This window comes from Syngnathus scovelli, chromosome 14 (assembly GCF_024217435.2).
Source record: "Syngnathus scovelli strain Florida chromosome 14, RoL_Ssco_1.2, whole genome shotgun sequence".
NCBI classification, from domain to species: domain Eukaryota; kingdom Metazoa; phylum Chordata; class Actinopteri; order Syngnathiformes; family Syngnathidae; genus Syngnathus; species Syngnathus scovelli.
In genome coordinates this window covers 10544402-10570123 of record NC_090860.1, presented here as the reverse complement: position 1 = coordinate 10570123, position 25722 = coordinate 10544402, and the positions used below count along the sequence as shown (strand labels likewise).

General features: G+C 43.6%; 5 protein-coding genes across 5 annotated transcripts; 2 read left to right on the top strand and 3 right to left on the bottom strand.

The window, feature by feature from the left end:
- Positions 1–521: 521 nt before the first annotated feature.
- Positions 522–9023, bottom strand: pkdccb (protein kinase domain containing, cytoplasmic b). Its single transcript, XM_049739435.2, has 7 exons — positions 8356–9023; positions 7287–7400; positions 5851–6122; positions 5211–5290; positions 4804–4911; positions 2316–2492; positions 522–2200 (listed from the first exon to the last, which is right to left on the bottom strand). Exons 1-7 carry the CDS (start codon positions 8896–8898, stop codon positions 2109–2111), a joined length of 1386 nt encoding a protein of 461 aa, XP_049595392.1. The 5' UTR covers positions 8899–9023; the 3' UTR covers positions 522–2108.
- Positions 9024–10415: 1392 nt separating this feature from the next.
- On the top strand, positions 10416–18908 carry disp2 (dispatched RND transporter family member 2). Its single transcript, XM_049739406.1, has 10 exons — positions 10416–10533; positions 12401–12545; positions 12600–12838; positions 12924–12953; positions 13077–13200; positions 13670–13785; positions 13880–13971; positions 14256–14353; positions 14537–14695; positions 14769–18908. Exons 1-10 carry the CDS (start codon positions 10439–10441, stop codon positions 17997–17999), a joined length of 4329 nt encoding a protein of 1442 aa, XP_049595363.1. The 5' UTR covers positions 10416–10438; the 3' UTR covers positions 18000–18908.
- rpusd2 (RNA pseudouridine synthase domain containing 2) lies at positions 18805–21044 on the bottom strand. Its single transcript, XM_049739410.2, has 3 exons — positions 20377–21044; positions 19959–20255; positions 18805–19879 (listed from the first exon to the last, which is right to left on the bottom strand). The coding sequence occupies exons 1-3, from the start codon at positions 20998–21000 to the stop codon at positions 19154–19156; spliced, it is 1647 nt and encodes a 548-aa protein (XP_049595367.1). The 5' UTR covers positions 21001–21044; the 3' UTR covers positions 18805–19153.
- A 353-nt stretch (positions 21045–21397) lies between these two features.
- pcmtl (l-isoaspartyl protein carboxyl methyltransferase, like) lies at positions 21398–23419 on the bottom strand. Its single transcript, XM_049739412.1, has 9 exons — positions 23301–23419; positions 22960–23114; positions 22778–22882; positions 22676–22707; positions 22469–22573; positions 22251–22371; positions 22070–22155; positions 21735–21904; positions 21398–21662 (listed from the first exon to the last, which is right to left on the bottom strand). Exons 2-9 carry the CDS (start codon positions 23075–23077, stop codon positions 21650–21652), a joined length of 750 nt encoding a protein of 249 aa, XP_049595369.1. The 5' UTR covers positions 23078–23114; positions 23301–23419; the 3' UTR covers positions 21398–21649.
- ccdc32 (coiled-coil domain containing 32) lies at positions 23414–24712 on the top strand. Its single transcript, XM_049739413.1, has 4 exons — positions 23414–23578; positions 23698–23942; positions 24033–24186; positions 24279–24712. The coding sequence occupies exons 2-4, from the start codon at positions 23699–23701 to the stop codon at positions 24466–24468; spliced, it is 588 nt and encodes a 195-aa protein (XP_049595370.1). The 5' UTR covers positions 23414–23578; position 23698; the 3' UTR covers positions 24469–24712.
- Positions 24713–25722: the final 1010 nt, after the last annotated feature.

Here is a 25722-nt window from a genome sequence, read left to right as displayed (position 1 = left end):
AGCAAGGGGCCAACGTGAGGCTAACAGAACCCTCGGGCCTTCCTACTTACGCCATTTAAATCAGTAAAAATTTGATATTATTTTTTTAAACATTGCCTTTAAGTTGTTTGGCAGCTAATCAGCTAATCAAGATTTCCAAAATCCAGTAAGCCTCTGCCCTTATCTCAACCTCAACCCCATTCTTGTGCAAATTGTGCCTTTGCCTTACAGTAACTCCCTCTCAACATGAGAAAGGGTCAGTAGGTGTGCTCATTTACATTAGTATTAATTAAGGCCCATAATGAGCTCAGCATGACGCGGCATTTCAATGCATTCCTGAAGCATTGTGCAAACTCTGCGGAGCTCTGGAACTTTGCAAGCCAAGCCGATTCAGTTGGGTCTTGCGTTGGAGGCGTGGGGGCTAAAGGACTAAAAACACGTACTAAACCACATGTGACGTCCCCCACCCACAACCATTGGTGCTAATGGGAAGAAAACAGACCGCTTATTGTTAAACGTCGTAGAATAAAAATGCAAATGAAGACAGAATCAGTACAAATTTATAAAATAAGACTCTGCAGTTACATTTGGTGCAGTATATAAAAAACAGAAGTGAGTCATTTTCCATTGAAAATAATGGTTTCACCCACAAGGTGCACTTAAAACTCTACAAGCACAATTGTGTAAGAACAATCATCATGACATATTAAAAAAATTAAATTAAGTTGTTTACAAAAGGATGTAAATGAACTGGAATGATTTGAAATAATCTTTGCTGCAAATGCTCATAGCGATTTAAGTGGTAGTATACAGCAACTTGTCTTTAACTTAAACATTTCAAAGAATACGATTTTTTAAAAAGGCGTGTCTCAAAAAACTGAAAAATGTTATAAAATTGATTATAATAAAAGTCAGCACAAAGCGCTATTGAGGCATTTAACGCAACAAACTACATTCAGCATTTACTTTCATCCAGATATCACACAGATCATAAAAAGGTGCTTTCGAAATAAAAAAAAGAGCAGTTGGTATTTCTTTACAAAGTTAAATTGACAACTTCTGGACTGGCATGTATATTGCTGCATTTATGGGTTTTTGAAAAATGTGAATAAAAAATATTACCACTAGCCTCTACTTGCATGAACCTGCAAAAATGACCCCAAAAAATTGCAATATAGTACATGCCAGGCCAAAAAAACACATCATTGCTTGGAAAACAGTTTGGGAATATTTGTAATTTCAGGCCCCAAAATGTCATTATCTTCATTATCTCTTTGTTTAAGGTACTTTGACTCAGGCTTTAAATGTTCCATTAAGCTAACTAGTTGTTTAGTTAGTTTTATTTACCTTCGTTTTATTCGCTAAACTGAGATTTAATTACCAATTAACTTTTATATGCGACTTTCCTCTTACTAGCCGTTAGCTGTGACATCATAATGCTAGACTACGCTAACTTCCTAGCTAAATTTAGCTTTATTTTCCACACTAATTAGTTCCTGGCCGTATCTTTATACACTAACTAGATGTTGCGCTTTATTCTATTCGCCACATAGCGCTAAAACAAGCTCCTGGCTGTAGCTTCAAATGCTACCTTATGCAAACTAGCTAAACAAACAGACCCCCCCACACACATACATACACACACACGTTAAAAGCGGCGTTGTAAAGGTCCCATTCAGATCACAGTGCAGTTAAGCCCCAGAGCCATGAGAAAACAGTTGGCACCTCAGCGCATCAGCCTAAGCATGTACTCGAATAAGAGCTTGTTTTCTTTCCTCGTCCTCTGGCTTTTTGGGCTCGACTTCTTACATCCAAGCCTACCACAGGGGGGGCTGGCTTCACAAAAAAGCAGCAAATAAAGTCAAGGTAGTACCATAAAAAAAAAGAAAAAAAAAAGCACAAGGCTTTCTTTCCTTAATTGTATCTGAAGGGAAATCCCGTCAAGGCCTACATCACATTTACCCGCCTTGGCTGCGACTTCTCTCCCGCAAAATTAGGAACACCGTTGGACGCCGCGGGACTCGTCTAATTTAAGCGCAATGTGTTGCTTGCTTCACATCATCATCGGGAGTAAATGAGCTCAATGCATACTCTTCTCTAAAATGAGAGGTCTCATCTGTGCGGCATATTTACACGGCTGTGCTTTTCTTCACATACACCTCGGAGGTTTCGTCAGGCACCAGAAGTTTAAAGCTGCTCCTGAAAGTGGCCAGTGGGCGACCTGCAGACAGAAAGTATTAGCTTTATAGTGTGCTATCCATGTCATGTTAAATAATCTATATTTTAGTTTAAGATGACCTGAAATGTAAATTTTGTTAAGACATAACTTGACTGACCTGTCCATGTTTTCTGTCCAGTCAGAGTGAAACTTGTGCACTGCGAGTGCGAGTTGCAAATGTGTGCAGCCTCGCTGGCACTGTGGACGGACAAGACGCAGCCTTGTTGGCTGTAGGATGGCCAGCAGTGGTACTCTGTGTTTCCTGATGTTGCCATGCCTCGCGTCACGTTGTAATCTAAACACAACAATGTCACCCATGAAACCAAACAATGCCAAAGTCATTGATTGTACGTCCATTCATTCATTTTATATTTCTACTAATTGTCCCAAAAAGACATCATGATTTGCACCTTTGTCCATTTTCGGATTTTTTTTTTTTTTTACACTTGGTAGTATTTATTGTTTTAGCTGTTCTCCTCTCCACACAGTTGTTATTTTATAAGCACTGGTTTTCATTAATAGCATAAAAAAACAATTGTTTTTGCCTTTGTAGTTGAAGCTTTTATGATGGCAGATGAATTGAAAATACATTCGTTTCAATGATAATAGTTACAGATTAGAAACATATTGGATTTGACTGTGGTTCAATTGTGCGCCACACACAAAAGCAAACTACAATCAAAATAAATGCTTGCCTTTGGTCCTTTTTAGTGTCGCTTTTTTTTTTCTCTCAATCTCTTCACTCAACATATCGTTAGCCTACCGCAAGTTTTTGTAATTGCACCATGCCTCTGCAGGACATCTTGAGCAATCGTCTTCCAGTGACCTGCCGCAACACATTGAACGCATCACCCCTCTTCGACCCAAACATTTGCCTTACATTAATCATTCTAATTCTTCCAGTCAGGCGGCCTGTCTTAAATCATCTGCTCCACATTAGCCATGAGAAACACACACACAAACACGCATGCGTGCACGCAGCCACAAGCTGAGTCTGGGAGTTCATAGAGAGGAGAAGCTCTGTTACAAACTGCTAACCGTCTAAATGGTTGCAAATGTGTGTGTGTGCATGCGTGCGTGTGTGTGTTGTTGAGGGGCAAAAAGACACAAGGGTCAGCCTTCTGGGGATGAGGAGAGGAGAAAAAACAAGGAGTGTTCAGAGGATCTTTCTTCGGGTGGGGAAAAAAAATGAGGCCCGTTGTGAAGGGAAAAGGTGGCCGACCTCAGCTGTTCGGGCACCCATGAAAGCTGTCTTTGTGCTTCACGCGGAGGGCGGGAAATGTTTAATGTATAGCGAAGCCGTGTTGCTTTCCAATGTTTCACTTGAAATGTTTTATTATTAGCCTCAGCTGTGGATTGCATCGACGCAGAACGGACTTTACATCTGCGAGCCATTTTAAAGTAAGTTACCTGTTGACGCTCGGCCTTTTTTTTTTTTTTTCCAGAGTTGCATCTTCTCCAGGAAAAAATAATACACCTATATTTTAGTAAGTTAGTTTTTTTTATTTTATAGTAAAAAAATATACATATGTTTTAAGGTTTTTTTTTCAATTTAATTTCAATTCTATTATTTATTTAAATTCCTGTCGTTATTGCAACAAATAAAAAAACAATAGTGTTGATTAAAGGGAACAATGGTGTGAATTACTCCAATAAATACTTGGGGTTAAAAAAAAGAAAGTAAAATTTCTTTATATCTATTGGTGTTATTCTTGTCATGTACAATTAAAGACGAAAAAGCAGCTTCACACAAGACCGCCCGAGTGTTAAGTGAAAGTGGCCAACTGGATGTCATGTGACTGCTCGTGACCTTCTCACCTTACTCATAGAAACGAACCTGCTCATTCCACTTTCCCACAGCTTACCCTTTTTTAAAAAAACTCAACTAAGCTTGCATATTAAGTCGATCCAGACAACCTTGGTGCAAAAACTCCCACGCAGCAAATGTGAAATAATAAGACACATTTTTTCGTCTCTCTTATCGTGCTTCCAATCAGCTAAGCGGAGGCTTGACATGTGGCACCTCCCTGCGAAGCTAAAACATTCCCCGCTGGTGTTAGCTTCGGCGCCCGTGGCCTCTTTCCCCTCAATCTGCGATTAAATTCACAAAGAGCTGCAATATAAACAGTCCGGCATCTGGGGGGGATGGAAACAATCTCACCGCAGGAACGTGGCCAGTCTTTCTGTTATTAATATTTCATAGACTGCAAGGAAGGAGGTCTGGCAGTGGAGTAAAATGTTTATAGTTAGGGGACACAACCCTCACAACCCTCCCAAAACCGTTTTTTATGGTGAAAGTGAGGAACGTAGACTTGAGAGGTTCTTATTGATTTAAAAAGTAGCCAAACTTTCCGTGTGTCCCAACCCCGACAGACTTTCTGAGCCGGAGACACGCAGGATTAATCCCACTCTGTTGGTTTTGTCCTCTCATTCCAGCCGCCTAATAACCTGTCAAAACAACCCATGCGAGCAAGAGCGACCGAACCCCCCCCCCCCCCCTACACACACACACCTCCGAAACAAAATGAAAACAGAGGTGCAGACTGTGCCGCCTTCTCAAATAAGGCCCGGCATTGTGTCCGCCCAAGAGAGGTCAGCGAGCTTACCTCGAAGTATGGATGAAGGCAGCTTGTCCAGGTGCAGGCCAGATTGATAAAGGTGCAGGATGTTCTCGAAAGCATCCAACGTCTCGTTGATGTCGGCTTTCAGCTCGCCTGAGAATCGGACGATGCATGGAAAACAAATATAGGCAGTAAGAAAGATGCTACATGCTAACTTGTACACAGCGCTGTTACAAAATCAAAATGAATCCGTTTAATTTAAAGGTGTGTCTAATTTTTTGTTCACCGTGTATTCCTCACAACTCGTATTCATTATCTTGTCACCTGTCAGCTCTTTGAGGAGCGTGTTAAATAAAGCACTTAAGGCCTGTCATGACACGAGCGCAATTTGATTTACTCCTTTGTGTGATCTTTAAAACGACGTCGTGTTAAGGCGGCGCTCTCTCGCTCACCTGTGACGTTCATGATGTTCTGCACCAGGTGTGTGAGGCCGGGCGGGGCCTGGTGAGGCAGCAGGTAAGTGAAAAAGTACCTGTGAAGAAAAAGAAGAAAAGAGAACATCCATCATGGGACATGACTTGAAAGCATAAAGCTGTCAAAGATCTGAAGGGATGATCAAACGCGACGAGACTCGCTTTATGAATCATGCCCGTAAACCACGAATCTGCAGCACCCGTACACCTTGACTAGCAACATTGTGTCAAGACAGCCTTTGTTGAGGAACTCGGTGGTGGGTAGAAAAAAAATACAAAAACTTCATTACTGTGAGATTATTAAAAAAAAAAAAAAAATGTATTACTTTAACATCTACGCTAATTTCCGTGAGCTCATCTATGGCGATTCGCAAAATTTAGCATCAAGCTAGCAAACTTTCTTAAAATGAAATTATACGGTTTGGTTGAACATCTTGTGATATAATATAAATATATAATGTTTTGGTTTATGTGTCACCTACTGCTTGAGTCACAAGCAGCTTGAAGCAAGCACACCTGACCTTTTTTTTGGAGACCAGAACGAATATGAGCGTGAGAACAGATTATTCGTACACAAGTATAGATATTTCTAGTGCAGAATGAGTGTCCCTCCGCTTACCTGTAGGCATTGTAAATGTTCATCTTCTCATTGAAGCCCTCACACACACCACGAGCCGAACAAGTCAGGGTAAAATTCCGATGCGGAAACTGCAGGGAGCAGTCGGCGTCGCAGCCGCAGGGTGTGTCGGCCGCGCTGGCATCATCCAGGTCGGTGAGCTTGAGCTCGCCCGACACCATAACAAACTGGCGGGGCTGAAAATCCAGCAGAGCCACCGAGCCTAGTGGCGAGCGTGACAAGAAGTGAAGGAGGCGGACTAAGTCCAGACACACCTGGAGGGACACAAGACAAAAGCCGTCTTCTCGTTATCTGCTTCACTATTTGTTTAGCTGCAGAGAAGTAATCCTGTTAAGATAGTGTAATGAGATAACGGCATTAATCAGTTTATTGACATTAAAAAGCAATCGACTGTATCAACATTCTGCCCTCTATAAATCCCAGCTTGTTTTTTTTTTTTAAATGTTTCCTCAAGGCCCAAAAAAGCACAGCAAGGTATCAGCTGCATGCTGACAAACCGTGAAATGACTCTCCCACATATGCGGCATGCATGTGTGTGTGTGTGTAAGACAGTACAAGTATACCGCAGTTCGTGTTTAGTACTGTAAAGCTTCGAGGTAGACGTCACTGGCACAGTAAAAACGGCAGTGGATGAAACCAGACACCGCTGGATTAGTGGAGCTCATACACATGGAGCTGACATTGAGCAGCCTGAGCAGCACTGGGAAGATTTTTTTAACGCCCACTATGCATATTATGGATCTATAGCATTACATTTTTTTTCACCATTTTAGTTTTTCAGATTTATGGGGGGGTGTGGCTAAAGAGTTGCCCCTCCCACTCTATAAGAGAACTTGAGAGCCTTCATTTACATCAGCGATGATATGATGCAACTGCTAGCTAGCTAAGCCTACACCCCCCAAAAAAAGCATCTTCTCTTTTCATAGTCTGCTGACGTGGTTACTTTAGAGCACACCATTGTCCGCCTTGAGTGCATGCAGCCAGCGAGTGGACCCTTTTGAAAAACTTTTGTCTTCAGCACCACTGTTCAAAATGATGCAGTGTCAATGAGATACTTTTCATTGCACTTTATAATCCAAAATCAATAGGCGTTCTTGTTCTGAGTGCTTCCCTCTCACTCTTTTATTTCAAACACAGCAGCACACACTCCCACACTTGGAACCCTGCAGTGTAAAAACGGCCTCTGTCGACTCCCACTGTGAGCATACCTACGATGGGGGTTGAGCTAAAGTCTTGTGTGTGTGTATGTATGCTGAGATGACATTCCTAGCCTGCAGTGGATTAACTCCCGGTCCCATCTCCATTGCAAACTCAGCCTGATCGAATACACGGAAGGGACAGATGTTTGCGCTCCTAAAGTTTCACTCATCTCGGCCAACTGGACGAGACAAAGTATGAGAAGAGCATCAAGAGCTTACCCTGAAGCGGTCCTCCCAGGGGCTCTGGAGCAGCTGGAGCATCTGGAGAGGGTTCCCCTGCTCCAAGATGGCGGTCATTTGGGTTCCCGCGTCTCCGGCGCAGTGACCGCGCAACTGTCGAAACCAATATTAAACATCAGAACTTTTTTATACATTTTGAAGAGTGAAGAAAACTAAAAGCGGGTTTAAGAGTGGCGGGAATGCACAGAAAGCACAGAGACACATTGTCTACCTCGGAAAAAAAAACAAAAACCTCACCCTAAAGGTCAAGAGGGGTCAATGGATTTAATTTAATTAGATGGGAAGGTCCTGCACAGCAACTGGCATTGTCAGCTGGCAGGCCCGAATGTGAGACAAAAGGAAGATGTGGATGGATAATATGATGCTGTGCCTGCTGCCTTTTGGTTCTTTTCATGGAATTCATAAAAAGACCAAACTCATTTGATCACAGGCCTTGCTTTGTTGTGCATGCCGGAAGAAGGGAGGGGGGGGGGAGTTCAAACTATTCTTCCTTAGATAACGTGTTGCTTTTCATTTATTAAAGTGGCAAAAATGCTCTTTGTGACTATTTTACACACTTGTGTTTGAAGTTGTTTGTGCACATTTAATAAGTGCTTGGCAGCAATTGACTATTGGCAGTAGAACACAAATGGGACACATTCATAGAATGGCCTAAAGACATTTGTATCCCAATAAAACACACTTAAAATAACTTGGGAGCCTTTTAAAGGAGAGGGAAAATTTTCTAATGCTTCATAGAAATTAATGACAAACGTTTTATATAAGTTTCCTGTTACTCATAAGATATATTTCTTTCGGTCTGCTATTCTCCTCAAGCATTTTGTGAATATCCATCAACTTTTTATACATAGATAAATATTAAAAAAGTGGGCTCATAAAAAATATATTCATAGAATGTTTGCTTTTTGCACAAGTTTGGGTTATCTAAAGTTGAGGCGTCGTTTTCTGGGAAAAAAAATACTAAACTCTTTCATACAATGCGTCTTCGAAGGGAGATGATAATAATGAATAAAACCAAATAATAATGACGATAACATTGGACGTGCACCTTGATGATGTTGGGATGCCGCAACCTGTGCAAGAGGACAACTTCCTTGCTGAGTTTGTAGGAGACCAGCTGACGGCATCCGTGGGGGTCCTTGAAGCCCTCCACGCACTTGCCCATGTCGATGCCGTGCTCGTTGACCATCTTGAGGGCCACCGGCTCTCCTCCAGCCAGCGTCACTTTCACTACCAGCTTGGTGTACCCGGAGCCGAGCACCTCCAGCGGTTGCATGTCCAGCAGAGCTCCGCAACCCAGCGGAGTTCCAGCGGCTGAGGAACCACGCGTGAGCTCGCCCCACAAATTAGAATCCCAGGTGGAGAGAGGCTCCTTCTCGTATCCGGGGGAAAGCAGTGGAAGGATTTCTTGGCGTCTTTGCGCGAGTTGATGGCTCAACGCTGAGCGGAGAGAGACCAGCTCCTCATCCAGATCCTCGTGGCCGCTTCCGAGATGGCGCACGCTTCCGAGGAGCAAGCACACCAAGAAAGACAGGACCGCCACGGACAGCACGGTGGCCGCGCGTAACGACTTGCCCACGGCGGCGGGCATGTTCCACCACGGCCAGTACAAGGAGGAGGACTGGCGTTGACTAGAGGGTGGAAAGGAGAAGTGATCAACTCCTTCCACCACCTCCTCCTCCTCCACCACCACCTCTTTGTGGAAACTCCCATTGGAGGTGTGTCCAGTCCGCGCGTAACTTTACACCCGGCAGGCCAACCAGCAGGAGTTCTCGTCAGCGCCCCATCAGCAGCAGCAGCCGCAGCCGCCGCAGTTTATTTCAATGCAAACTGAATTTACTACGCAAACTTGATAAAGCAGATCAGTAATACCTAGTTGTTGTCCGCAGAGGATAAAGAATATATGACTGTGCGCATTTTTGGATTTGCATATTCACAGACTCCCCCCCCCCTCTCTCTCATACATCAAGTGTGTTTAAAATTAAAGTTATTCATATTGTATATTGTATTTTGGAGCATTGATGATTAAAGATTGTGCATCATTTACCCAATCAACCGGCCGTGCTGCCTTCAAACCAGACTCCTTCACAAATTAGTTCCTCATTGTGATTCAGTGATGCATTAATAGATACAAATTAGGTCACATTACTGACATAAAAGAAAGCCTTCCTTCCTGCTATGGTTCTCATTTCAAACCTCTAAACTGACTTTGATCTCGCCTTTTACTGGTCCATGTCTTTTCAAAAGCCCCCCCGTGAGACTGTCAGGGTCCGGTGCCATGATTCCTATTAGGAAACAGAGCCAGACCAGCATCCATCCTGCCAGCTACCTCATTAATGCTCACTTGCTTTTCACACCCAGTGCTTCTGTTTTTAAGACAGGGTGTACTATCTTGATGTTTAAGCATTCAAACAATAATCAAAAGTCACTATTTATACACGCATTACCTGAAAAACAAATTACTCAACCACATAAATCTCTCTAAATCTTCCACTCTCAATCTTCTCTGCTGTACACTTTCAAGGTTTTCAATAGGGTTAAGGTCAGGGGACCGAAATGGGAGGCGCTTGAATCTCTCATTGATTAGCCATTTCTACAATTTTTAGTTTGAGGGTATATAAAAAGATAATCTACATGAATATGATTTTCACAGCTATAACATCAATGTGTTAAATGTATAATCATCAAAATTTTGCATTATTATCTTCAAAAAGGCACAATCTCGACACTTAATTGTATTGTGCAAGTGTACCTAATGTTGTGGCCATCTCAAAGCAATACAATAATGACGTCACCGTGAATGAGGTATAGCATCCCCATTTGTGGATCCATCTCAAGATGGAAGCAGCAGGTTGTTTCCAAACAACTGGGAGCCACTTGTATCTATCATAGACGGTCCAGTACAGGCGGTTGGGCAGAACCAGGCGGGGTCCGCAACATCACCGCGCGTCCGCCAATCGGAGCGCAGCTCTGGGCAGATTAACCCGCAGAGCGCCGGTGATGCTCCAAAGTAGCCCCAGAAACAAGCCTCGCCTACCAGGCAGATGGAGACTGCTCGATATTTTGCTCAAACCTTTATCATATCGATCTACATGTTTTTATTATAATCGGGAAATTTAAATGAGCAGGAGATGGACGCTGGCTCGACCACAGGGGACAGCACGGATGCGATAGTGATGGATGATTCTTCCACAGAGGATCGGGACACCCAAGAGGCTCATCATAGGTGCGTTTATTCGCGGAGTAATTACATTTTTTTTAAGGAACCATCTCGCTGTGAACAATTAAACGCACGCCGACCGCTTCTATTGTTTTGCCAGGCTGCATGGACACTTAATTAGGTACGCCTACACATTCTAATCATTCCAAAGAGAACACTGCCTTTACAAAAACTGCATTTATTAAAATGTATGTTTATTATTATATATTTTTAGGGGCGGGGTTGCACTGGTGTACAATTTCACAATATGCCACCCCTTTCAATCAAATTAGCTCAATTAAATCAATGCAGTTGGATTCAATACAGCAGCAGACGACAGAGATTCATTCAACACCACAATCAATTCAAGCTAAACATTAATATTTGTGATAAAAGTCCAGATGGTGCAGGTGTAGCTAGATTTTTTGGTGCATTAAATCAGTGTTTACCTTGATTGAACCGAGGTAAATTGAAAAAAACTCTCACAACAGATCCCTAAGAAAAACATTTAAAAAATGTATACACTGAAATAATTGTGGTTCTATTTCTTTTCAAATTTACTTACAGTGTAAAATGACAATAGCATTTGTTATTTGTAACTTCTGCCATCTAGCGGGAGAGTATTTAATTGTTCTGGTTGTCACTATACATTGCTGGGATCAATAGATCCAAAGGCACATTTAGGACAGTCAATATTTTTTGGACTAATTGAGTGAAATTTGATCTCCTACCGTGGTTGGAAATCACAATGTCCTGAGATTGCCTGGCGACCAGTCCAGGGTGTACAGAAAGGCTTCTCCTCCCCGACAACTCCAATAAAAAAAAGATGGATGGCTGGACTAATGGAAGAAACATTAATACGCTTTAATCTTGCTTGATAACATTGCTCAGAAGACTTGCAAAACTGCAAGGCAGCAGCAATAAAAAATAAAACTATTCCCCTCTAATGAAAAACACACAAAAATCTACAACATCTGGGAATGGTGTACCTAATAAATCAGAACTTTTTATCTTGTGCATTCGAGCGTGCGCAATTAGTTTCGCCTTGTGTGAGAGTGCGGTAAGAATTTACATTCCTAGCACGGTGTGAAACTGGCTCGCACCTCCCTGGATTATTTTTGCACTCATCGTCTGAAATATTGATGACTCAGATTGCTCACTTTCCTCCACTGCTGTGCTCATTGCATCAATACGAGCAGACGTGGATATAATTGGATTCTTTGTCATAGTGTGCATTTCCTCCATCATTGTGCCTTATTAGGGGAGGCACATTAACGAGTGGGAGGTCACTTTTGTAGATTTAGTGCGTCGCCATAGAGACACGACAGGAAGTGCAGTCGCATCTCGGCCACGGTGGAAAAACAAGCAAGTGCCACACAGACAGCACAATATGCCTTCTTCTGACGCACAACACAATCTATTTGATAGTTCTCTTTTTTATTTTAATAACCTTCATTTAGACCAGGAACAATTAATTTAGACTGTATGGGCTTTTTTAAAGCTCGTCCATTTTTACATCCTGTGTCTGTTTTGTATGAAAAATAAGAAAACAGAGAGTCCTGCTGCCTGTTGTTGCTTATGTTCAGTAATTAGTTTACAAAACTGGATGGTGGCCAGATAACCCAGGCAAGCGGCAGTTGCCATCCATTAAAGCTGAAGCTCCATGGATACACAAGGATGTGGCGTATACTGTCAGTATTTTGTGACACTGCACGAGTCACATCTGCTCACAATCTCCATTTCCTGTTTTCTTTAATTGCTTGCTGCCAGTTGTCACAGTGCGGCACAATTCTTAGCCTCATTAGTTCGACTCAATTGCTGTTCTAAAAGGCAAGCCAGGAATAAAACTGGAAATGTCATTTTTTGTTATTCTCTCGTGACTCGTCCTCCACAGCGGGATTCCGGTCCTGTCGCTGTGCCCCCCTGACACTGTGTACGGGCAACAGAGCAATCTGGATGCCATCCGAGATGATCGGGAGTTATGTGACAGCTGCGGCAGCCTGGATGGACCCTCGTCATCCAGCCAGCTTTATTACCAAGTATGTCAAATATTCAATTTTTTTTAGCACTGCTTGAAAACAAAATCCCTTCAGGTTCCTCAGGGTCAAGCTCAGCTCCGTAAATGCCCCCACTGTGACCCCTACGATGCTCTCAAAGCAAACACCGAGTCGAACAGTAGCAGCGGCGCTCGGACTGAAACGGGTTCGGTGGTCCGAATGGGCTGTAGTTCACCACACGGGACGTCTCGGCAACACGCGGCGGTCAGATGCCACTGGTTGCACGGTGAAGGTGCCGCACAGAGACCGACACAGCGGCACGTGGTGACGCTTGGGTGTGTTGACCGACTTAGTTTCTTATAACTGGTTGCCTTGTTGTGTGTTTATAAATAAATTGCCTTGTCTTGCTGTCATTAACAGGGATGGACAACTTTACTGCTTTGTGAGAAGGTAAGAAACATCTACGGATTTTCCCCACCAGCATGTCCCACTTGCAAAATCAGATGCTATGATAGAATTGTAAGAAAGACTTACTCTGACAGCTTCTTCTTGGGTTCTGCCTCCACTTGACAGTTATTCCCGGATGCTGGTGGACTACCCGTTAGAGGTTCTCCTGGGATGTGCCTTGCTGCTACTTGGATGTTCTCTGGCTGGTCTTCTCATTGGACCGCTGCCGGACTTCTCTGAGCCTCTGCTGGTGAGTGGTTGAGAATTTAGCTTCATGATATTTTTATGATGGACAGAAATCCATTAATGATGTTCAAACAAGACCAGGAGACGTGGTGAATGTTGAAATCTTGAGGAATCTTTTTTAGCTTAAATTTTTGCAATCTTCTCTGTGACACAAGTGACTGTTTGGGTAATTTTTACATTCTTCTCTATGACACAAGTGACTTTTTTTATTATGACTTTGGTCTTATCTCCATGATTAGTCACAATGCAGCACTAAATTAGATCAAATGACACGCTCTGTAATCTTGATGAATTTAATTAAAGAAGTCAGACATTCATTCCCACAGGAGCTAAATGGATTAACGAGGAAAATTAAATGTCCTGTTCTTGGTGTTAGTTAAGGACAAGCCGGATCTAATTGAAGTGCAACCGACAACTGTACGACTCGACGGCCCATCTTGAGGAGGTTTTGTACGTGTTGTGTTTTTCTTAAGGGTTTTGAGCCAAGAGGGACCGACATTGCGGTTCGCCAGTCCAGCTTATCCAAACTGCGGGAGAACACCGGCCTGGGGAAACCCTTGTCTCTTTTGCCATTGCAGCTGAGTAAAAGGTCAGTGGAGAGTTTGATTGAAAAGCCTTTTTTTTTTTTCACTTTGAGATGATGAAGCAGTAAACAATAAATAATTTTCTGTAATTTTTTGCAGTGGAGATGAGATCCACAACACTACTGGAGTTCGATTCAAGAGGACACTAGCCAGAGACTCAACTTCAGAGTCTTTCCTCTGTGATGCACCCGGTGAGTCAGTCTTGAGCAGAGCATGTCTATTTCATTTTTTTTTTAAACTAGCAATCAATAAATTTGTATTTCTAAAAAAAAAAAAAAAATTCAGTCATGTGCATTAGCAATAAATAAATTATTTCTAAAAAAATAACAAATATTCAGTCATGTACAGGTTGAGCACTGAATAATTTTGTTTTATGAATTATCCGAAATACAGAATTGTTTTAAATGCAAAAAAAATAAAAAAGACTCATAGGTTGCCACATTCTATGTTGAGTCCATCTGTCCCTCGCTCACAGGCCAGCATTTGGCACAGCTCGTGTTCCGCTCCGAGAGTTCAGCCAGTCTCTGGAGCCTCAAAGCCATCCATGCCATGTGCGAGATGGAGCAATCCAGGGTAGGCTCTCATCAATACTAAGTCTTAAAATCAATTTCGTCATATTTATCAATTAAGCCTCAGTCAAACTTCAATGGAAATCATCATCCATTTTGAATTCCTCCGGAACATTTCCTCCTATGAAACTTAATTGCTTAATTAGTCGTGGAATGTTTTCCAAAACATCGCCCTTGTTTATCTCAGATACGCTCCCAGGCGCGATTCCAGGATGTGTGCCAGCAACATGTGAGAGGCGAGACTGAAGCCACATCAGGAAGTGGCTGCTGTCCCAGCTGGTCCTTGGGAAATTACTTAGCCGCTCTCACCAATGCTTCCTTCTGCCTGGGCCTAACCTCCCAACAGGTAGGAACCACACGGGGGCGGAGCCTAAAGCTCCCTTTTAATAATAATTTTCAATACATTATTTACCCTTCAGGTCTCCGAGGCGCTGAACCTCCTCCGGAAATGCGCTCCTTACTACCACGATGGCCATCTGGTGGAAACTTGTTTTCAGCGACCCAAATACGGCGGCTGCTCTTCCGTCCCGTCACGCTGCAAACAAACCCGCATAGTGTTCCAAATCCTTCACTTCCTGGTTGATAAAGATTTCCTCGGACCGCAGACGACCGAATATCAGATCCCCACGCTCAAATACAGTCTTGTGTTTCTCCCGGTGGCCAAAGGGGAACGCATGATGGAGATCTACATGAGGAGTTTAAAAGGACGAGATCTGACGTATAAGAATACCACAATCACCGGCATGGATCTCGGAATCAAGCAGACCCTGTTTAAGTATTATCTAGCGAGAGATTCGGTCTTCCCCGTCCTTGCAATCATTTCACTTCTTCTCACAATGGCTCTTTATCTTCATTCCGTCTTCATGGTGGCATTATCTGTGGTAGCAATCAGCGGCTCCCTCCTCACTTCCTATTTCTTCTATAAAGTCGCATTTCGTCTGACTTTCTTCCCGCTGGTTAACCTTTCGGCGGCTCTAGTTCTCCTGGGAAGTTGCGCCAATCAAGTTTTTATCTTTGTGGATTTCTGGAATATGCAGTTGGCCCAGAAACCTTCAGCGTCCTTGGAGAAGAGAGTGCATAGAGTTTTGCAGGAGATTGGATATTTGATATTAGCTTCGGGGTTGACGTCCAGCGCGGCGTTTTGCGCCGGTTATCTTAGTAGCATCACGGCTATCAGATGTTTTGCGGTTTATCTTGGGACCTCCTCGTTTATTAGTTCGCTCTTGGTACTTGTATGGCTGCCGTGCTTTTTGATCTTGCGTGAACGTTACATGGAAGCATCCTCCGCATCGCCGCCAGGGTGGAAGCCATGTTGCTCCAAAAACCCAGGCGGCTTCTGGGACGCAAGTTCACGCAAGAGGTTTCTGTTTACATTCGGCCAGAAGTTGCGAGAACTAAAACGAGGTCTCGCCGACACGTCTAATTTAGTGTTCCTCAAAATCTTGCCTTGTGGAGTGGTGAAGTTCCGATACATCTGGGTGTGCTGGTTCGCCGTGTTGGCCGTAGGCGGCACGTACATGTCCTGCTTCGATCCTGGAATGAAGCTACCGACGCTAGACGGTGCAATCGCTCAACTTTTCCGCTCCAGTCACCCGTTTGAGCGATACGACGCCGAATATCGTCACATGTTTATGTTCAACAGACAGACCAACGGAGAAGATAAACCCGTGACCCTGACGCTCGTCTGGGGCCTCCAGCCGGTGGATAACGGAAATCACTTCAACCCAAAAAGTAATGGCTCTTTGGTTCTGGATCCGGATTTTAGAATGAGTCAACCTCATGCTCAGGTATGGTTGAGGGACTTGTGTGGGCACGTGCAAAATCAAAGCTTTTATTCGCCGCCTTCCAGCGAGGACAAAGAAGCCATGATAGATAATATCTGTTTTGTGGAGCAGCTGTTGCATTGGATCTCCTTCAGAAGATGTTCAGACAGCCATATTTGCTGCAACGACATCGCTTTCCCTTTCCCGCCTCGTGTTTTTGAAAAGTGCCTGAGCATGATGTTGGCAGAGAAGTACGCCGAGGGTCATTTGACTCACGGCGGCGTGTATTTCCAAGCAGATGGTCGGATCGCCGCCCTAGTGTTGGCATTCAAAACTACGTACCGCTACAGCTTCAACTTCAGCCAAACAAATATTTTCTACAGGGAAACCTTGGAGTGGTTCAACAAAGAAATATCAGGGGCACCGCCAGGGTTGGAGAACGGCTGGTTTATCAGTCAGTTGTCTCTTTTTGACCTCCAGCAAGCGTTGAGCTCGGAGATGTTGGTGGTAGCCGGCGCCTCGGTGGCTCTCACGTTTGCTTTGCTGCTCTTGACCACTTGTAATATTCCGCTAAGTTTGTATGGAACTGCGGCGGTAGGGGGCAGTGTGTTCCTCACTGTCGGACTCCTGGTTCTTCTGGAGTGGCAACTGAGTGGCATCGAGGCTCTCCTCATTTCATCCGCAGCCGGCTTATCGGTTGACTTTGTGGCCGATTATTGTATTTCCTATTGTTTTGCACCGCATTCGGACAAAATAGGAAAAGTGGCGCATTCGACTAAAAGGATGGGCTGTCCCGTAGCAATCGTTTCCGGGGCCTTTTTCTGCACCGGTGTGATCATGTTGCCTTCGACGGTCTTGCTTTTCAGAAAATTAGGAATTTTTTTGTTTTTGGTGAAATGTGTAGCATGCGGATTTGCCACCTTCTTTTTCCAATCACTGTGCTGCTTTTGCGGTCCTCAGAAAAACTGCGGGAGGATTCCTCTCCCGTGTTTGTCGGATCCGTCGGACAGGATGTTGTCGTGTTGCTCGGGAGCTGAACCGGGTCCCGTGTCTACTAACGGGGCTTTAGGTAGAGCTAGGGAGACGACTTATGATAAAGACACGGGTCGTTACCTTTACCCAAATCAACAGAAGCTGAAACAGACGGGAGGGGGAGGCGGGGACAGAGGGCCGGAGCAGTACGAGCTGCAACCTTTGGCCTATCGACTAAGTGACAGCTTTGAGAACAGCACTTGTACCAGCAAGCTGTCAAACAGGCCGTCCGTGCTCTCCGATGAGATCGAGTATAGTGGGAGGGAGGCCTCCTTAGATGGGGAACGTGGGGAGATGTGTAGAGAACAAGGACCTCCGGCTCTGCAGACCTCATCGCCATACAAAGAGAACTCAAGACGGTCTACAGGCCTAGCAAAAGACGACATGACCAAGAGGCTGTGTAAAGCCTGCCAAGATCGTTGTAATTCGGTGCAGCAGTGGACCAATAAAACATTTTCATCCTCGTCTAGCATGGATGAAACCATCATCAGCCACACCACCGACCAACCATGTCTGTGCGCAGAAGATCACACCACAGGTGAAAGACTCCTCCAGCCCTCCTCGCAGTCTGTGAGCTCCTGCGAGTTTCTGGATGCCTCCAATGAAACGTGTTTGAGTGACATTGAAGCGGGTTCTTCCAATGCTCAGCAAAGCGATGGAGAAGCTCAGTTACAACCGGGACACCTGAACGGGAAGAGAGACACTCTCCGTCTTTCCCTCAGAGAGACGGTTTATGAGATATGCGGGAAAAGTCGGAGCAGTCAGACGGAGAACATTGTTATATTACCGAACAGTAAGCCAGACCTACCAGATGTTTGGATCAAGAGGGATGGGCAACGAGATGATACACTTTAAGCATGAGAATACTTAATTGGATGTATATGGAAAATAATTCATTAGGCCAACAAAATCATTGTTGTCAAATGATAAAGGCATGAATTGGAATATTTTCAGAATTATTTCCAATTTAGTAAGACACCAGCATGATCCAATAGTGACTGAAGTAATTTGGATGAAGCTTGCACTACGTTGTAGTTACAATTTAGGTCAACAGAGGACGCTGTTGACCAGACAACAACGACAAAGATGCTGTTTGCGCTCAAATTATAAGACTTTGTCTTGTGTGCCAAAATTGAGACAAACCAGTCTAAACTATGATAAAGAATATTTCAAGTTGTTTGGAAAAAAAATGTGTTCCTTGTAGCCATTGAGGAAGCCAAATGTCTGTTAATTGTCAAGACTTGTAAACAGTGGGGGGGGGAAAATCAATGTGGTTTATACTTTAAGTATTGTTTGGGTTTCAGTGCGTAATGATCCCTTAAAGTGTGTTTGAGTTCTGATAATGAAAGATTAATTGCTGACATAGCAGTATTTTTAAGAGGTAATTATCTTTGGAACAGAAATGCTTTATCTATAGCCAAACTCCAATTGTGTACATTTTGTTTCATTACAAAACAGACATGATAAAACAGTGCCAAACACCCTGAATTTTATATGCAACAATACCTGTTGTGTGTGTGTGTGTGTGTGTGTAAATTCAAATGTTCATATTATTGTGATGTCATACAGAGTGTAAAACTGAAGTGTTTTGAGGTTCAGAAAATTGTCTCCTAAGAACTGAAATTGTATTTTGACAATTCAATGAGCCTTCACAACTTGATATGTCATAAAACAGAATCCTTTATTTAAAGACTTCCTTTACTTACAGGACTTGAAACTGTTACATTTTCCAATCAGATGAAATTAAAGACTTTCCTGCCGTGAGTTTAATTTGCTCTTTTTTTTATTAACAACTCTTTTACCTAAAAGCTTTAACAGAATAAAAATCCTAATTGTCCAATAACCTTGAAAATCCACTTAAGAATTTATTATGATTAAAGGTGCCATCACAAAAAAAAATATTATTGTAAAAACTGAATATAATTATTAACATTTGGGTTTACCCAATCAACAACAAAAAACCCCCCCCGCAAAATTCATCTAGAAATCAATTTTGAAGACATCTTGTCTCAGTCCACTTGCACCCAGTCCTCTTTGGCCCAGTCAGGTAACGGTGTAGAATATTCAAAGTCTGGTCCTTTGTAGCGTAAAGCGTGCAGATACATGATGAGTTCTTGTTTGGTGGGGTCAGCTCGTACTAGTTTGCACTCACTACACAGGGGGTCTGTTGGTGTCTGAACTTGGTCTTCATGTGACTTATCCGGTTCCCGAGATTCGAGTAAGTCGGCGTCACCACTTACGTCCGAAGAACATGCCGCCTCCTTTGCGGTGGTCTGCGATATTATTTCACCGCAACTAAGTTCATCCTCCTTCCGTCCTTCTTGAGACAACATGTTCCCGTTGTCTGATACATCCAGCAGGTGGAGGCTCTCCTGATTTTTATGCTCCTCAACCAAATCCTTGAGGAGCTCCTCATCACTCTTCCCCATCATACCGCCCTTTCCCCTGTGAGGCCCCCATGCAGAGGCACCGTAGATGGGATCGTTGAGAATGGGGAAGCCCAGGTACTGGAGGTGCACCCTGATCTGATGGGTGCGGCCTGTCAGGGGCAAACAGCGCACCACGCTGGTCTTGCCATTAAAGCTAAGTCTCTGGAATACCGTCCGACACTCCTTTCCTTTTGGGTCGACGCGGCAGAGCCCGATTTTAAAAGACACAACCAGGATGGGCTCCTCGCACACCAACTCACCCTCTGGAAACTCACCTTCTACTCGGCACACGTATTCCTTTTCCAGCTGTTAGGATACATTTCAAAGTTCTAAATGCAGCTAAGCACGAGGAGCAAGAAACAAGAGTGGAAGAAACAGAACCTACCTGTCTGTCTCTCACCAGCTGATCCAATTTCTTCGAGATCTCCAAAGTCCTGGCAAAGAGCAGCACCCCCGAGGTGAGTCGGTCCAATCTGTGGACGGTGTGCAGCTCCGAGATGCCTCGCTCTTTGCCCAGGATGAAAATCACGGTGTTGTGTCGGAAACGTCCGCAAGGGTGGACGGGGATGGAAGCGGGTTTGTCAACCACGAGGACTTTGCCGTCATCCACTAGGACCTCCAGAGGTTTGCCCACGACAGGGGGCTCGTGACGATGGACTTTATTCTTCATGTGGTCATTGTTCTGCATCAGGGACAATTTGTTAAGAGTTTGAACTTGAATAATGGAACTTCACATAATTTTTTTTTTTTTTAAATGTCCACGATTTGAAGACACAATACTTAAATCTTGTCATGGAACTGACCTTGAGGACCACATTCAGGTCTTCCACGGGAATCTCATTCAAGCGGATGCGCCCTTCTTTGACAGCCTTCTGGTAATACTCAATAGATTCCGCTCGGAACTCACTCTCGAACACTTCCAAAAGGCTCTTCCCTATCCAGCGACCTTTGCAGTAGGTCTTGAAGTCAAAGTAATACGGGTGGACTTTACGCAGACCGTCCTCAAAGTAGTACGACGTCTCGTCGAAATGTTCCTGGCTGAAACTGACACCCGGGTTGCGTTTCTGCGGAGGAGGTACATATCTCTCCCCGCGACGGAGTTTCTTTCCTCGGGGTCCTCTCCGCTTTTGGGGCAAGCTGCTCGCCTCGTCGCTTTTACGTTTGCCGCTTATTTTGTCTTCTTCGCCCGTGGTTCCCTCTGCTGACACCGGGGTGTTTTCTTCCACCGGTGTGGCAGTTTCCAGCTCCATGGAAAATACACAATTATTACGACGAGAATGAACGTTTTTTCGGAAATTGCACAATACAGAACTGCAATGAACGTATGTAGTTTTGTTCACTAAATATCTTGTAGCTTCAACGCAAAGTAAAAATGACAAATGTGGATTTAATTTAGCAAATCCTACGACTGTCAAAGCCGCGTGCATCGCCGGGGTCCTTCCAAAACAGCGGGCGCACAATTGTGACGTCATTTTGTAGTCCGAAAACCCGGTGCTGAAAATAAGGAAGCGGTCTAAACCTTAAACTTGGGGTCCAATTTTAATGTTTTCAACGTTTTTTCTCGTTTTTATTTGAGACAAAAGGCATTTTAACATTGTTGTTTTATTGTTATTTTTCTTTTGTCTGTAGTTCACCATTTGATAAATAAAGCTTTGTTATAAAAAAAAAAGTGCAGGTTATATAGTTCTTGGAGATTTCAATTCCGAAATTCTAAAACAGATTTTGGAAGCTCTATCCATGTATTGTACACAAGCAGTTCATATCTATGTGATTGTAAAACTGTATAGTGGATTCTTGTACTTGCTTGTCCATTTGTAGCTCATGTAAACGATAACACAAAGTTTTATTAACACAAGTATTTTCATACTCTTGGGATAACCCATGCCCTTTAATATCTTTTTGCACTCTTTCAATTTGGAGGAAGACAATGATGTGAGGAAAACCTTGCCAGATACTCCTTGTTGTGTGATGTTAGGTGACACACTTCAGCAAGAGAGTGAACATAGAATTGGGTTAGAGTTGAGGAAGGCAGCAGAGAATTGAAGAACTTGCAGGGGTGGGCCAACCAAACCGCAGTCAGAGCTCGCTTCTGAGAAGACAAAGAAAGCAACATGATGGAGTCACAAATAGTTGCGGGGGTGAAGGTAGTGTTTGGTTATACCCTGGCCACTGTCGTCTCTTGTCTGTCAGGGGGACGTAAACTACTCCCATCAAAGCTCTTTTGAGGAAGGTGCCGTCATTTTGACGGTCGTACTGCTCCAGCACCTGACTGCCACCCTCGGGGCCGACTGGCAGCACCAAGCGGCCGCCTGGCTTCAGCTGCTCCAGAAGCTTTACAGCAGGAGAAAAGGGAATTCAAAATCTCACTTGCATTAGTTTTATTTTCAAGGTCAAACACTATATATATATTAAATGGCTATAAAAGGTAGTATGTTGAATTCTAAAATTGCACATCTCCAAATATATTTGACTTGAGCTTCTAAAATGCATACATACGGCTTTTGGAACAGTTGGTGCAGCTGCCCCGACGTGAATGGCATCATAAGGGGCTCCCTCTGGGTAGCCAAGTCTTCCGTCTCCCACTGTGGAAACATACAGACATGGATGGCTTCTTTTACACCTCATTCAAAATTTGGACAGTGTCCTCAAAGGAATGTTTGTGTGTTCATTAACTCACTCACGAGTCTGACGCGTCCAGAGGTAATAAGTTCCGGGTCGTCAGCTTGGATGTTTCTAATTGAACTTTGAACCAGTTGGTCGATGTGGTCGATTCCCACGACTCTCCCATTGCTTCCTGTCTGTGCACAGGAGAGAGGAGGGCAGTTGGTGTGGGAACCAAATGAATGAAACGTCCACACCATCGTAGAAACCATCTAACCTGATCATGACATTTACCATTCTTGCAAAACAGGCTGTGAGATATCCGCTTCCTGAGCCCACGTCTAGGGCCGATGCTCCTTCTGTGAGTTTGTCACTCAATAGCTCCAGAGCGTGGGCGTGCTGTCAGGATCAGTGGACATTGGGGGGGTGATTTCATTTCATACATATTGAAATCTCTAAAGAGCATTGAGCCATATTATCAATGATGTTGAAGATACTTGCCATGTGTGGTGCACTGATGGTGGCTTGGAAGCCTGTGTCAGAAAACACATGGTCAATTTCATTAAACATGTATGGCAAAATAGAAATCCCTGTAATGGAGACCTATGGACTGGGGAGAGTCTGCATATGGATAATCTCTGGAGTAGATTCCTCTGTCTGTAGCTAGCATGGCACTGAACACTCTGTCGCTTTGGATCACGCCGTGATCTGAAAATGCAAAAAGATGACAGAATGACATTTGTACGTCTACATTTCTACTCAGGCATCATATTGGCTGAATTTACCCCTCAGCCTAGTTATGAGTTCCTGGTGCGTTTTGCCGCTGGACATCCACGCCATGGTTCGGGACAGCAGCACTCCCATCGGGATCGCCACTATTGCCAGATGCAACGGAGCTCGCATCTCTTAAATCAAATCTCTCTGCACTGACATCATTAACCTGGGCAAAGGACGGAAATAGACACGAAATGTACGTGGAGGTTAAATAATATATTACACCGTCAGTCTCTATCCTATGGCAAACGTTTAGCTTGTCATTCACTCCAGAAAAGCTGGGTTTGGTTTAACTCAAGTATGCGCTCGCTGACACTGATCTGCAACGTAGCTTTTAATTTCGTTTGTTTACCTCCGAAGACGCAACGAGGACCCCGGACTCACTTCCGGGTTGACCGGTGGCTAGCCAATCATCTACCTCGGTTTTGACCGGACATGAGAGTGAACCAATCGCATTATAATACATTTAAGACCGCCCAATCAATCGTCACTTAATACGGAAGTGTGCCTTTGTTTTCGTCGTTTAATCAAGCTACAGGGTCATGGAGACATTAAGCTTTTAACGCATATCTTTTATTTCTGTTAACAAAACAGATAAGCAGAATAAAACCGTTAAATATATCCAATAAGGTAAGACGTCTGTTCATATTGCACTTAACTGATTTTGAAATCGTAGTCATATTTGCTCATTTCTTGAACGTTACTAAATCTAATTAATTTGATTATGACGTATTGACTGATTGCAACAGAATGATCGACGACTTCGAGAAACAGGAGCTTCGCAGCAGCGGGGAGCTCTGGTCCCAAATCTGCGGTCCCAGTCAGCCAGGGATACAAGCTGAGATCTCCCCGAACAACAACACCGTCTTCCACGACTCTTTCCAGCCGGTGGCAAGGCAGGGCAATGACCAGTCTAACAGAACACACGCCACTGCCTTCCCTAGTGCTCAATGGGAACCCATGGAGGATTCAGAGACCTACATTGCCAGTTTAGGTTTGATAGTTTCATCCCCCCCACCTCCAGCATCAATGTTAGCTAGAAATGGAAGATCTATTGTTTTACACTCCTGTTTTTGTGTCTCAGAGAATCGCCTGAAGAAGCTTAAGGGGCAGGCCAGCGACGTCACCTCCAGGGACATGTTACGCTCCTTGTCTCAAGCCAAGAAGGAATGCTGGGATAGATTTCTGCATGATGCTCAGACCTCTGAGCTCTTCCAAAGCAACGACATGGATGAAAGGTAAGGTCCAACTTGAGCAGGAACATATCTGGAAATTACCAATATTTAAGCGCTAAATAATGTACCGTTGACTCGTCCCCCACTTTTGGCAGTGCTGTTGAACACTTCAAGAGGTGGCTGGTTCCAGAGAAAGTAGCCATCAGCGCAGAAGAACTGGAATATCTGCTCAGGCCGTCTCAGACCAAGGAACCCTCTCAAGTGGACCAGCAGGCGGAGCATGGAGATGGTGTGGAAGAGCATCACAACACTGAGGAAGAAGAGGCTCACACTCCTGAAAAATGACACTGAAACAAAAAAGTCAAGCATGCTAAAAATGGCTCTCATAGGTCATCAGCTGCGCTTCCTCCTGTTATTCCTTAACGTCATAACGTCCATGTTTTTTAACTGATGCTAATGAAGACCACCGAAATATAAAACTGTAAAATAGATGCTTACATTCATGTAAAAGTGCACTCATTTGAAGGTGATCTGATCACCTCATTGTATTGATTTTGTCCCTCCATTGCAAGTAAATCAACGTGACTTGGTGGCTGGATGTTTTTCAAGTTCTTGGCGCCATCTTGCGGCGAAAGTCGGAAATAAACTTTCTGCATCTCATAAAACCCCAAAGGCCAAGAAATGTACCTCAAGGCACAGCTGTATTTTATTATGTTACGTGTCAATCATCACATTTCAATTATATTCCTCCAACCAAATCCAATGAGCAATATTCTCTCAATAAGGCAACTGATTTTAATCAGACACTTCACGTTCCTGTTGAAAAAGGTTAAAAGGAACGTGGTTATTAAACGCTCTTAGCGCTTTCTGCAGCAGCTATGACATTTGCACTTCATGCATAAGTTTTGCTGTGCTTAAATGTCAAACAAAACATGACTGCCATGTCTGATAGCAATGCCCGCTCAAAAGGCAGATGAAAAATGACAGCCCCAGTCCACAATTCTAAATAAGATGATGAGCAGTGAAACAAGCTGTCAAATAAAACCTTATGAACTGTTATAAAAAGCCTTACAACAATCCACATTGGTAACCCATGGAAGAGAAAATGGGCAAACACCTGTAAGAATAAAAAAATAATCTGAAGAATCATATTCAAAGTGACGTTAAAAATGGTCAGGGGTGTGTTCACTTTCATTATTCGGTACTAAAAAGTCATGCTGGAACAAGGTGTTATTTAACCGGCTCTTAAATGCAAACGGTTTACCTCCTGCTGATGTTCAAAACCTCGTTGCCTGATTGAGTGGCGCCACAGGGCTGACTAATCGTCATACATAATTTATATAGTCCTGATGATTCAACTTTCTTGCATCTGCTTTATTTCAAGCAACATTTACTTTTTTTTAATGTTGGTGTCCAAAGTCTCTGTCCGCTGCATGTGCCGCATGCACTGATCCGCTTCAATTAAGTGATTCTCAAAATTGATACCAATATTGATATGTAGACATTTTTTTTTCCAAAAGTGTCACCAGTTCTGAATTACTAATCAAATTAAAGTGTTGGAAATTGTTTTCTCTATTTGACGGCGCAATTATAAAGTGC